Source organism: Marmota monax, unplaced genomic scaffold, assembly GCF_021218885.2.
Source record: "Marmota monax isolate L192 unplaced genomic scaffold, Marmota_monax_Labrador192_F-V1.1 WCK01_AAM20220418_F8-fsc00031, whole genome shotgun sequence".
Classification (NCBI taxonomy): domain Eukaryota; kingdom Metazoa; phylum Chordata; class Mammalia; order Rodentia; family Sciuridae; genus Marmota; species Marmota monax.
Window position 1 is genome coordinate 17,139,508 of NW_026695197.1, and position 14,412 is coordinate 17,153,919.

At 38.1% G+C, this 14,412-nt stretch overlaps 1 protein-coding gene across 1 annotated transcript in view; it reads right to left on the minus strand.

Moving 5' to 3' along the window:
* Skor2 (SKI family transcriptional corepressor 2) overlaps positions 1 to 14,412 on the minus strand; it is a 34,506-nt gene that overhangs the window by 13,090 nt on the left and 7,004 nt on the right. The window contains exons 4-5 of the mRNA XM_046428464.1: positions 4,489 to 4,554; positions 4,010 to 4,108 (exon numbers count right to left, since the gene is read on the minus strand). Of these exons, the coding sequence (XP_046284420.1) occupies positions 4,010 to 4,108; positions 4,489 to 4,554 (165 nt within the window). The remainder of the gene's footprint in view (positions 1 to 4,009; positions 4,109 to 4,488; positions 4,555 to 14,412) is intronic.

A 14,412-nucleotide genomic window follows, 5' to 3' on the forward strand; every position in this document is an offset into this window, starting at 1 on the left:
GGAGCCAGGCTCTGAGGTCACACAGGTGGCTAAAGGGAAGAAAGCCAAATGAATTTGAAAACTACAGCCAAAGGATGAATGCTGCACTAAAGTAAGGCATCGCTGGAGGAGAAGAGAGGGAGAGGAGACAGATTGCTAAAGGAGAAGAAGATGTGGTGGTCAAAATGACTTTTTGACTTAATAACTACAAAAATGACCAGACCAGTCATCAGTGGGGACTTTGAAATGGTGGCATCTGGGGTCACCTTTAATCAGTTACTGCAGTCCAGTCCAACATCATGGTCACTGCAGAACATGTAGGATCAGCCATTCCATTGTCATCTCAAAGTGACTTTGATAATGGTCACACACCTACTCGCCCCCTCCAATTCTAGAATCCATGTCTCCCATCTTTCTTAGGATGGTCTCCCGATCTCCTCTCATGCCCCACTCAGTTTGTCAATTCTATTTAACTGTCCTGTATCAAAATAAGCTTCCCAGCCTCTCCCACCCTCTGTAAGTACAGACCAAGAAATCTCTAGGTGCTCTCTTTTCTGATATTAGCTGTTTTATGGTACAGTCCGTGCAGGAATGTAAGCAAAAAACTTTAAAACACATTCAGCAGTAACGACTTGCATTTCTTGGTAATTACTCTGCACCCAGCTCCATGGGAAAGGATTCATTCATTTAATCCCCTCGGCAAGCCCTGGAGGTAGGTACAGCATTGCCTTGCTGTTTGGGGAAGAGCTAAGGAAACTGGTCTCAGGTCACTAGCTAGCGAGTGGGGGAGGCTGGAGCCCTCCCTAGGAACCCCCTGCCTGGCTAGATCTTCTATTCTGTTCTTCCACCAGGGTCAGGCACCGCTACTCCTGGAAGGCTCCAGTTCAACACTAGAGCTCTGCTTGTTCCTACTCATCCTCCCAACCTCTGCTCCCCAACCAAGGATAGAGACTTGTCTCTTTCTCCTCCCTCTTCTCCTTTTTCTTTATCTCTTTCTCCTTCCATCACCTTCTTCACTTCCTACTCTTCTCCTTCTCCTCCACCCTCTAATCTTTATCTGTACCTCCTCCGCCTTCACGGTTAATTCCCGTGGACCTCACCAATCCTCAGCACAACAAGAAGCCCTCAAAGTCCAATATTTGCTTCCAATTTTAGAAAGGCTTTCCTACAGCTCAGTGCTGATGCCCTTCTCTTCCTCCTCCTGCCACATGATCACCACCGTCATTGCAGTTGATGTCGACGGAGCACTCATCTTGTGCTAGCAGCATGTTCAGTACTTCACATCCATGGTCTCACTTAGTCCTCTCATCCTCTGAGACAGGAATGATCTGCCTCATTTTACAGTTTCCACGGTTGGGCAACTATCAGGGAGCATGGACCCAGGTCAGGTAAAATTTTGAGCCCGGATTCCTGTTGTCACAGGCTACAGCTCTAGCCTGGGTTCCCAGGGCTCTAAATTACCTGGGTTTTCAATCATAACTGTGAATGTCTGTCCACCTCCTAGGAAGAAGGTTTCCAAAACTCTTACGAAGCTTCCTCTAGGCTTTCTTCCAATGCAGCTTTACAAAGTCCACAGTTTCCATCTGACAGAATTCAAATCCATCCACTAGCCTCACAGCCCCTCACATTTAGTTAACAGGCACATAATTCGCATTTGCTATTTCCATCCGTGTGAAATTGACTGCCTCTTTGTGGTGTGTCGAAACCACACATTACTCAAACTTGGGCACACACATGCCACTTCCTTGGTCAGTCAAGTATGTTACAGATAAAAAAAAAGTGGAAATTTTTGTTGTTGTTATTCAATCGAAGTGTTTTATACATGTGGCAATCACAGAGGATTTATTTAAATTCAGATCAAAATAATGAATGATAGATTTGAATTGAAACTGGCCAATCATAACAATATTTTTTTAACAGAAATGTATTATACACAGTGTAAAATTGAGCAGTTACTAAGGAAAATGTATAAATTATTGTAAATTAGTCAATTCCTTAAGTGACTGTTAATTAGTTTTTTTTATTAATAGGATAAATTATGGCTACACTCGCTTCATGGGGGAGCTAAAAGGGCACGTTAGGGATTCAATGGGACTTGGACCCACTCCACTGATCTAAAAGCAGGGCTTTGCAAACTCTACAATTAGATAAATACCAACCACGGGGAAATAAATCATTTGCCTTCTGCTCCTTGCTGCAAAGAACTGTAAGATACAATCTTTCTTAAGATATAGCTTTAGGGGGCTGGGGTAGAGTGCTCATCTAGCATGCATGAAGCACTGGGTTCGATCCTTAGGACCACATAAAAATAAAATAAAGATATAGCTTTAGAATGTAGAGAATTCTGAATCCTGTCTAAGCACCTGTTTTTTTTTTAAGGCTTCAAAGATATTTTTGATATTTTTCTTTTCATGAAGCTACAAATGTCATGATGTTCCTAAATATACTACCCAAAGTTATTGGCTGTTCTCCTGCCTTCGATTTTATTCTGAGGCCCAGAGGTATTCTCTGGATTTAAAACACTGAAGCCCTGGAGCCCCAAACCTGTCTTGGAGTTCCAAAGAGATCGTAAACTTGGCAGACCCTCCTGCTCCTGTGGTCAGAGCTCTCCTCCAACACTCAGCTACCTCCTCGTGTTGAGTTCCCACTAAGTATTATTGAAACTCAGTTTGACAGGTTGCCAGAACCTGGTGCTATTCACAAACGCTCCTGGCGTCCACTTTCATTTGTGCTGACTATGGCACCTGGGAAGCTTTGGTGAGCACAGACCTTCAAGTTCACACGATCAAAATGGTCAGTTACTACAAAATCTTACAGATGCTGGATGCTGGTCTGTGGCTCTGGCACAGAACTGCCAACTCGAATTTTGTGATGCCCAGATTAACAGCGAGGGTCCTGTTGGTATTCTAAAGAAGTGTCGCAGAAAAAGTTAATTTCAAATTTATATAATTTTTAAAAAGTGTACATATTGTTTGCTTTCCCACTTTCTCTGAAGAGGTGAATCTGACTAAATGAAACTCCAGAAAGCTTGAAAAACCCTACTTGGATGCATTTGTCCCATGTGACCCAGCTCAGGGCAGGTGAATTTTAGAACTTTGGATACGTTCTATAAAATCTTTCCAAAATTCCAAGACTCTGGGAGCAGAATGATAGTTTTTAGGCTACAATGTCTCCTGCCCCTACATTTGGAATGGAGTTTTAACATTCATTGCTAATTGAGAATGCAAAACGTCTAAAGTTATATTCGTTTTCATCTAGTTATATCAGTTTTAATTACAGTAGTCCCCTCTTAATTCAGATACCCAAGGTCAACCATGGTCCAAAAGTATTAAATGAAAAATTACAGAAATAAGCAATTCATAAATTTTAAATAACTTTCACTATACTATATGGTTGTTATTTTTCTATTTTATTATTGTTGTTGTTAATCCCTTTGTAAATTACACTTTATCATAGATATATATGTTTAGGAAGAATCAGTATATGTAGGTCCCAAAGGCAGTTTCATGCATTTAATGGGAATCTTCAAATGTGTCCCCAAAGATAAGGAGGTACTACGTAACAAAAGATTCATGTGCATTAAATTGTTAAAGTTTAAATTTTCATATTTATATATATTGCAAGCACCAGGTATCCATCCAGAGATATTTAAGAATAAGAGTTCTTTTGCTTTTCCTATCTTAGATAATAATAAATACGTATAATTATTGTGTTTAAAAACATACAATCTGAATATATGAATATATTTACATTTTAATTACATGTCTATATACTTATTTTTAAGTAGACACTATACATACACACACATACACATATCAATACATAAATACCAAAAGGTTTTTGTAAGGAATCTTATCTGTGAGCCAATTGAAAGTATAAATAAAAGACTATAATTTATGAATATTTAGACCATGGAAAGCCTGTCTGGGGTTGAATTTAATCCCTTAATACTTAAAATCACATTCTTAAGACTAATAATAGAAATGTCAGCAAATATCACAAATTCAATGAAATAAAAGTGATTTCTTACTGAATACTGGGAAAGATGTATTTCCTTTTAACACTTGGAATTCTTGTTCCAGTCGTCTCCGTAAATCTATTTGTTCAAATAAAACCTTCTGAAGTTCTTCTAATAGGGAAAAAAAGAAGAGTCATTTTACTAATCTTTATAAATAACTCTCTAGAGAACTGTTATATATGGCAATTTATTATTATAAGACAAAATATTTTACCAGTTTAAAAAGTGTTGCATAGACATAGGATAGATTTTGTGCAGAAATCCATGAATATAAATCAATGTAATATATTATTTTAAAGTATTGTATTACAGTGTCATGTATTGATTGATATGTATGCATTAATCTCAATTATATCCACCCAATGGTCCATATATTATTCATATGTTGCTTGTCAAGCTTAAAATATGGTGTAGAACAAAAATATCCTCTTATTATCTCCATAGTCTTTTAAAGCTAAGAGAAGTTCTACAGGATGAAAACTTTTCTTTACCTTTCCCCATATTTTCTACATCCTTTTTGAGTGAATGAGGTGAACTGGTTTCTTGTGTATGTTCACCTTTTAAAAAAGGAGAAAAATATTATTAGTTTTGTGTAGGCTATTTTCTGAAAGTCTTTCTTTGCATTTTCTTTGAATATCTACAAAAGAGTTTATTTAATAATAACCTGAAATTAGAACTGCTCAGAACCAAGTGTGGTTTCCATTTGCTCAGGTACGATTCTCCTGAACCGTGGAGGGAGCTACAGAAAATGAGGGCGGAACTGCCTGGCCTGCGCTCAGCAGCTCCGGTGAAAGCAGAATCCTGAAGTTCACCCTTCTCCAGGTTCCCCACGACTTCCATCCTTTACAACACAAGTAATTGCTGGAATGGGCAAAAGAGCAGGCTGGGCAAGTTAGGATTTCCGGCAGAAATCTGATCAGAGCTGCTCTCCTCCCTGAAGTGAAGAGTGAAGTAGCCTGATTTCAACTAGGAGGCCCTCAAGACCACAGAGGGAAATGCCTCCTAGACTTCTCAGGTCCCTAAAATGTGGGGCAATGAAAAATAAGTGGGGGAAAGCCTTGAGTTGTTCTTTAGCATTGATAAGCCTGAAGGGGTTTCTTGGCAATGGATGGCTTATTTTTAAAAAAAATCAACTTAAAACAGAGATATGAAATTAGTTATCTGCTAGTTTTTAAATATTTACTTGCTTGTCCATAGTCTTTTAGCTACTCATTTTGGATCAATAAAAATTATATTGTGGGACCTTGGGGTGTAACTCCATGGTAGAGTACATGCCTAGCATGCCCAAGGCCCTGGGTTCAATCCCCAGCACCAAAACAAACAAACAAACAACAAACCCCAACTATGTTGTGGGTAAATGTTAGATTGTTATTCTTACTTATTTTTCTTGTGCTGGGTAGAGTAATAGAAAGCTAAACAATTTTTTAAAAGTCCTATCTACAGTAAATTGAGTCTACATAATCCAGAAAATCTAAATAAACCAAAGAAATTCAATCATTCAGCTAAGCAGATAATTGTATCTTCAAACTTCAAACTGATTTCTGCAATATCCAAGTAATGTAATTGAGCTTTCTACCCTTGTCTAGAGAGGTATGGTAGAACACATAAAGGCACTCTGACACGGGGTATGATGGCCCATGGCTGTAATCCCAGTGGCTTGGAAGGCCAAGGCAGGAGGATTGCAAAATTAAGGTCACTCTGGGGAGCTTATTGAAACCCTGCCTCAAAATAAAAAATAAAAAGGATTGGGATGTAGCTCAATGGTAGAGCACCCCTGGTTTCAATCCCTGGTATGAGGGAGAGTGCCCTGAAAAGGTTTTATGGATTCCCTTCCCCAGCCCCAAGAGACTAGATCCCTCCTCTGTGTCCTGAGAGCATCTTGCACAGGTTGTGGTCCTGTCTGCCTATTCTTCTTCCTCACCTACTAGGCCATGTGCCACTTGGAGGAAGGGGCTCTGTCTTTTCTGCATGGCTGGTGCTTAACATAGTCCTGGAGACACAATAACCCTTCAATAAAGTATCTTCAGTTGTTATTGAAAAGAATCCAGGAGGTCATAAATTCTAAATTATGGCATAAGCAAGAATTCATTGTATCAATTCTCTCCTATTTATCATTTCCCTCAGCAAGAAACAAAATGATGGCACACACCTGTAATCCCAGCAGCTCGGGAGACTGAGACAGGAGGATTGTGAGTTCAAGCCTCAGCAATGGTGAGGCATTAAGCAACTCAGTGAGACCCTGTGTCTAAATAAAATACAAAATAGGGCTGGGAATGTGGCTCAGTGGTTGAGTGCCCCTGAGTTCAATCCCCAGTACGCACCTCCCTCAAAAAGAAACAAATTGTAATGGCCCCAGGCACTTGTAGGAATACTAGAAAATTTCATTGCCAAGGTAAATTTTTCTATGAAAAGAGAAACAGAATTTCTCCCCAAAAAAGCAGCAACTTATACTTGGGTATCATGGACTAACAGGAAAATTTTCAACATGATACTATAAATGGGATTTCTGCACTCCACCTGGTGATTTTCAGGAGTGTGCATGCTAAGTATGCTCATGTGTTTGTAGATATCCATGCTTGTGTGTATTCGAGTATTTCAGAACACATTCATGGCTAGGGATGGAGCTTAATAATATCCTTAGCATTCCTAAGTTCTTTAATGGCAGGCATTTTCTCTACTAGCTAGTCCCTTCCACACAACCTCATTCCCACTCATCTTGGATGTGACCTCTATAGGCCTAGGTGCTAATGTTTACTCTTAACCTTGAAATCTTGGCTTTCTTCACATAATGAGAAAGTAACAAGGAAATACCTGTGAAACAGTTTAAATATAGACCTCGATATAATTCCTAATAATAATCTTATCTAAAAGAAGAACAATATGAAGGTTGAGACAAATCACTTATATGTAAAGGAAGGATAATGGTATTTTGAAATGAAAATAAATATAGATTATATGCAGTGTTGCCTGTTTAGTCTCAGTCAGCCAGTTGAGCATGTAGAAGTTTCACACTCGTATACAATATAAAATCTGAATGAGAGAAGAACCAGCCTACACATATCTTTGTACTTATCTACAAGATATAATGAGGCTATATTATTCTACAACTTTCTTGATCACTCAAAACATGATGTAGATGAGATTATTTGTTCCTGAAAAGGCAATTCTAGAAGCCATGTTCTCATCACATGAGGGATAGGATTCTTTTTGACTCCTTAGTATATTTTGTGTATTGTTTGTTTTATATTACACTTCATTTTGATAATTCAGTTTAAAAATTAAAATATGATTTGCAAAAATGCCTGTCTTTTCCACTTCACTATTAGTCAAGTTTTACATGGGTATGAAACCACTAAACAGAGAGCTAATAAATGGAAACGTGAACCACAGGAAAATCTGCTGGTGACATTAATAACAAGCTTTGCTTTTCATCAGCTTAGAGGAAGTTTTGTTGATATCAGTGTCTATTTCAGATATTTTACTGAAAGTTTTTGAGCTGAGAAGATTTAAATGTTTCCCTTACAAAGCATTTTTTAAATAGTTAGATGTTAGGTAAACAAGGAGCACAGAAGCCGCTTCGACTGCCTTGTGTGCATCTTTTACTGGACGGTTGCCTTTTGTATATTACTAATCCGTGAAAACCAGATTGTTAATGGTGGTTAAAAATGACCTCTGGGAGCCTGGATGTTTGTTCACTATTACTGCTAATGTTTACCATCTGGTTAAAAAAAAGGCAGTCTAATACTAGATTAAATAAATGTGATTTAATTGACAGTGAGCTTCCACTTTTTATAAATATTCCATCAGGTTAGATGCATTTTACTTGTACAAAATTAATGAATGGGTTTGGAAATATCCCAACATTAAAATGCTGGTTTCCTTCTCCCTCATAGTCTCCCTTTAAAAAAAAAAAAGTTGCAGTGTAGGGAAACATAGCAGTCTTGGTATATAGAGCTAAAGGAGAGGATGTTACACACAGAAGGAATTTGGTTTCAAACATGTTTTAAGTCAGACCATACAAAACAGTCGAGTGGCTTGAAGTTGGAACATAATGAATAATCAGGGCATAAAATGCACCCTGGGAGCCAGGCACAATGGTGCACCCCTGTACCTCCACCTACTCCAGAGGCTGAGGCAGGAGGATCAAAAGTTCAAGAACAGTGTGGGAAACTTAGACCTCGTCTCAAAATTCGAAACAATTTTTTTTTTTAATATTTAGGAATAGCGCATCCCATGGACAGATGTGACTAAAACTTGCTTTTTTGGGGATCTGATCACAATAGCCCCCACCAGGGCACCTTCACAGGTCCAGCTTACTGTGCTCGGCATGGTTTCCATGCAGCCCCAGCAGGCAGAGGCAGCATCATGTATGTTAGAGAAACTTTACTGCTGCCATTGCAATGGAAGCAGGGGGCCTGGGGCTACAAGGTTCCTGCTTTCCTGTTCCTCTCCTGGGTCCTCCAGAACCAGGTGGTCCTGGGTTCTAAGTGAATGCTCCACACTACCCTTAGTTCAGCCCTCACTCAGCCATTGGAAGTGGAAATACAAGAGACATGGATGTGAGAATCCATTCCATGCTGCCATGCTGCAGCAGACATGAGCAGTAAATAGCAAACGAGGAAGGAACTGGAACCTACAAAGAAAAATCAGTCAATAAATTCATTATCATTACCTTTCAGGGCACAAGAGCAACTAACTGCTTTCTCTCACATATCATGCCACACCTCTGCTCAAGAACCTGCAATGACTCCCAGTGGTCTATATCAAAGAATCCACTCTAACTTTTTCCTTGAAGCCTCCATGTTCTCCCATAGCTTTGCCCCACCTGCTGAACGGAGGTGTCCACTGCCAACACAAAACCTTTATTGAAGTCAAGTCTATATTTCCCACTTCCACTGGACAGTTCCGTCTTACATTGTTTCTCTTACTTAAGGTACCTTTCCCTCTCCTCCGTGTCCATCTAAAATCAGAATGCCATCCAAGTCCCTGTCAGTCATAGATTCAGTGTTTGAATCTGTCCAATAATCTCATACGTTGAGATACTCATCTCCAATGCCATAGTTCAGCCTTTGGGAGGTGATTGGGAGGTTTTGAGAGCAGAAACCTAGGAATGGTTTTAGTGTCCTTATAAAAGAGGACTCAGAGAGCTCCCTCCCCACTTTTCTGTCACATGAGAACATAGCAAGAAAATAGCTATTTATGAATCAGAAAGAGAGCTGTCATCAAACACTGAATCTGCTGGTACCTTGATCCTGAACTTCTCAGACTCCAGAACTATGAGAAATAAACATTGCTTAAAACACCCAAATCTATGGTGTTTTTGTTATAACAGCCTGGCTTCAATGACACTTCTATGAGCCTTTCTCAACTTCCGCAAATGCCACTGACCTCCTTCCTGTGTTGTAGTTCAAAATGTTTATCATCTTTCCTCTGCCCCTTTGTATCCAATATTCTAGTGTTTCTCCTCTGTTCGTCTGATCTTCTCCACTAGAAATATGTTTTCTGAGAACAGGGAGATGCTGCCCTACAGGTAGTCCTATCATTCTTACCTTAGGGAAGGATACAAATGTATTCCACTAATACTTGGACTTAACTCATTCTGATTTATGAAAGAAATACCAACTAGTGTTATTATAAATCCTCATGTGTCATAAAGGGTTCTAAAACATGAAGACAGTCCTACAAATGAAGAAGCACATTTTGATCCATTTATACATTCTTATGAAGTTAGGCTAACTCTATATTTTCAGATTACTGGGAAAGTTGGTGGTATTCCAGTAGGAAATTAGTTTTGTTCCATCTGATCTTTTTTTTTTTTTTAATTTTAATATTTATTTTTTAGTTTTCGGCGGACACAACATCTTTGTTTGTATGTGGTGCTGAGGATCGAACCCGGGCCGCACGCATGCCAGGTGAGCGCGCTACCACTTGAGCCACATCCCCAGCCCCTGTTCCATCTGATCTTTAGAAAACCAAACCATAGCACTGAATTACAATCAAAATATGGGAAAATATCAATGAACATACAAGTAAGTAAAAATAGCTTACACTTTTAGAACTCATTTAGTTATTTACTTTCATTTTATTTTTTGTGATACTGGAGATCGAACTCAGGGCTTCATGCATGCCACGCAAGGGCTCTACCACTGAGCTACATCCCCAGTCTAAGCTCATTTAATTACCACCAAATGAGTAAGTGAGATGACATGTTCTGTTTGTGGTCATGAGGAGAAGTTTTCTCAAGCCAATCTGTTTAAATATTGTAACCTGTATATACATGGGGTATACTATATGCATGGGAACAATATGAAATGCCATGCATTTGGGGTAAAGAGTAAGGAAGTGGCCATCCCTTCTAGAGAAATGCAATCTCTCTTGCCCCTCCTTTCATCCTCCACTTGGTTTCCTGCTCCTTGTCTTGGCTATCTCCTTTATAAATTCTCCCTTGAGCCTTCAACTGGTACTCAGAGATACTGCCGGCTGCCAGCAAGTTGTTTGTCACTGAAAGGGCCTCTGTGTCCCCCTAGTACTGCTGTTGACAATACTGATGAAAAATATTTGGAAAAAATATTTCCTTTTATAGAAAGAAAGCATGTCATATAATTGCCCACTCAAGGTAACTTTACTGGAGGAAATTATTTTAGTCTGGGGCTTTGTCCACACATGAGATACACATGTACTCTAACGTTTAGATGAAGAACCATCCTTTCAGTCAAACAGCCAATGTTTTCATAGTTCATGGGCTTGTGTGCTACCACCTGTGTTCTGGTGCAGGGGAGCAGATACATCCTGTACTGAAAGCTGCAAATGGTCTCTGCATGCTGTTCCTATGCCCTCTTAGGCTGGACAAAGGTTCTGCCTTCTTGCTTCCCAGAAACCTCAGCACAGGGCCTGACCTCTGTTGAACAGTCTCCATTCATGCACATTTAATTCCCAAATTTTAATAATTGATCTTAGTTTTATAATCTGGATTTAATTGAGGTTTTTCTGTAATTTTTATTTTTTCTTTCTCTTACAATCTATTTTAGAGGTATAAACAAGATGAGGTCAAAATTAATCTACAGTTGGTATAGCTAGTGGGTTTAAGAATAACCCAAATTTAGTACAATATATGATTCAGAGAGTCTTTATTTTTTTAACTATAAATAATTGTTTTTTTCTTTTCTTTTTCTTTTTGCTTAGGTTCAGAGAATTTTTAAAGTGTGCTTTTCATCAAAACATTAAAAAAATCAATTATATAGAAGGCAAGGTTAAATAATTTTCTCCTCTATCAACGGGACATAGACTTCTGCTAATTTCTTGGTGCTAAGTTTCTACATTAAACTACTTCCCCTGTGATGTTTGGCACTGTGATGTGAGGTCAAAGAGCAGAAGAAAAAAGAAAATCAATATCACTGGAGAGGGTATTCTATAGAATGAACTAAATATTAACTCCATTAGTGGGGGTTGGGGAAAAGCAAGTACAAGATTAAGTAATGCTGGTGGGATTACAATTAAACCCAAGAGTAATGAAAACTTTATAACTTATGATCAAAACTTATTGTGAGTTGTATAAATATTGCTTCTTGAATCAGTACATTAAACATCTTTGATCAGTGAATCTTGAGTCCATGCAAGATTTTTCTTGAGTTTTAGAATTGGTGTTGTGAGTTAATGCTACTTAATATTTTTTTCTAGAAAGTTTTTTTATTGTCCTTCTCTATCTCCTTGAGTTTTATATACATTTAAAAAAATCATTAGTAAGAAAATATTGTTGTCAATAAAAAGAAACTGATATGTGAAACATATGGATTATTTAATTTTGAATACATATATTGAAAGACCTCAAAATACATTAGAAAAAAGTAAAAGTTTGTACTAAATTAGAGGTTAGAGGTTTCATCAAAATTTACAGGCAGATAAATTGAGACACAAACTTACTTGAATTTACCTAATAAGTGAGAGAATTACAACCTAGATCTACTATTCTGTGCTTTTAAGAATTTCTCTTCTTCCTTTGCATTTTTTTTTAAAAATCATAAGCCTGTTCTAAAATAGAATGGAATAATAAATCAGAGTGCCTCATCCGCTATATATTCATGAGAAGTGTAACTGCTTCTTACTATTCTCAGAAATCCATCCACAGCATATTAAGTACACTAGAGAATCATGCCAGTGGAAATCAAATTGATTTTAAAACTTCTATACATATAACAAGATGCAAGCCACGCTCAGGGTCCGATGGTGCTGGCATTTCTACAATGAAAGGGATTGGAAAGTGGGGATGACTCCACTTCCCTGATTTCCTTGACCTGCAATAGCTTTGAGCTGTCTTACCAGCTTACCCTAGTGCATTCAATTTCAAATCACTTAACTTCACTGAAGTTATTCAAAACGAATATGCAAAACCCTAACTCTGGGATTGCAAGCGAAATGCTGTCATTTATATTTTTGAGTAGGTAATATTTTGACCAGACTACGATCCCTCAATCTATTGGGTTTGGTTTTAAGCATGGTCCACTTTTAAAGGGATCTATAGATAAAAGTTCTACTGGCTTTTTGGGAAATTTGGGCTAATTAAGAACTTCAATGTTTGGCCCTTCTAATTATACAGAAGTACAAACATAGATTCTGTGTAAAGTTAATAGCCATTAACAAAGATGTTTTAAAAAATCATTTAAAAATATAATCTCTTCAAAAAATTGCTGCAATGTAACTTACCAATAAGGCTGAAAGGTTGAAGAAAGGCTAAACTGAATTAAATGTTGAACCAAAAAAATCTACTGGAACTAAGTATTTGCATTAGGGGTCAGTTAATGCAAGTAACTATGACTTGAAGATATTTCTATGTCCTTAGTTGTTTAGGAAAAAGTCATTGGAATTTCGTGATGAACTACATTTATGACTACCACGGGAGAGAAAAAAATTCATATAAAAATTAAAAATTGCATTCTGACTTATCGGGCAGTTGGAAGAGACAGTTCACTCTTTAATGTTATAGTTGCATATGAAAAGAAATTAAATATTGTTATTTTTTCAATACTAATGACTGGATTAGACATTGATGAAAGCAATACAGTGTTACTAATATAAACTTGGCTGGATGCAATTTTGTGTAGATTCTTATCATAGTATTTCTACTGCAGCATAGCTAGTCTGTCTCCTCCTCTTGATTGGCAGTAACTCAAGGTCAGAGTGGTGTTGATTTCTACTTGAATCTCTAGGGCCTAGCAAAGTACCGAGCACACAGTATGCATTCGAATCTAATTGCGGAGTCAGTGAGTAAATAAGTAAACACTATCCTGTATGTGTAGATGTTAACCTTTGTCGCATCAGAGAAATATTTCCACTAAGCAGCAGCGAGCGCCGGATAAGGCATTTGGTTACTCTTGCTCCAAGGCTGCTTATCACAAATGATCATAATCTCTTGGATTCATCTGAATTTTTGACACTTTGCCAAATAAATGGATTCTTGGAATCTGACCATGAGTAAATATATTAATATCAAAACAGGCCAATTGGGTGCCTACTCTGAGATTTTCTCAAATGTATGTTTCAATACAAGCAAATTTCTCCTATAAGCAAGGACAGCTGAATAAACTTCAAATTAAGTCCCATGACAACTCAAACCCTTAAACACTTTTAGGGGTTTAAAACTACATACAGGGCCTGTGCAGTGGCGCACAACTGTAGTGCAAGCCACATCTCCTCCTCCGGAGACTGAGGAGGGCAGATGGCTTAAGCCCAGGAATTCAAGACCAGCCTAGGCAACATAGGGAGATTCTGTCTTAAAATAAATAAACAAAACAAATAACATTAAAAAAAGAAGCCCAACATTCCCAGCCAAAGAGCCATAAGGATGAATTCCTTGGAGTCAAGATTCCAATATAAATTTAACAAAATATATTCTTCACCTGAAAGTTGCTTATTTCAATAATGTTTTCATCCCTTCCACGTCCTGTCTCCCATTCAATACAAGATAATAATATTGTATAACCTACTACCTACATACTTTCCTGAATAATGTGAGAATGAAATTGTGATATGGAAAATCAATGTGGAACAAGTTTCTCTGGGAATCTGTGTCAAATTAATTATTGTGAGAAAGGGACTAGCAATATATCACCGGTATGAGTGGGTGTTATTACCAACGTAACTATTGACTGCACTGCCCTGAGCTCCAGGCACTGCGGAATTTTTATGTGAACACCGATCCTGATTACACTTTTACTTACTTCCTTTTGGCATTCATAGTTCCGCTGGAATATCCAACAACAGTGAATCCTGTGGTTTCTATCCCTCTGGCTATAGTCTTGGGGTTCTGATGGTGTCTCAGGTTTATATTGGCCTTAATGAGGTGTGGGGAAAATAAAGCTCTTGCAAGGCCAGGACTTGTTTCCAAATTCCATCCAAATCATAGGAGGGTGGAAGAGAGA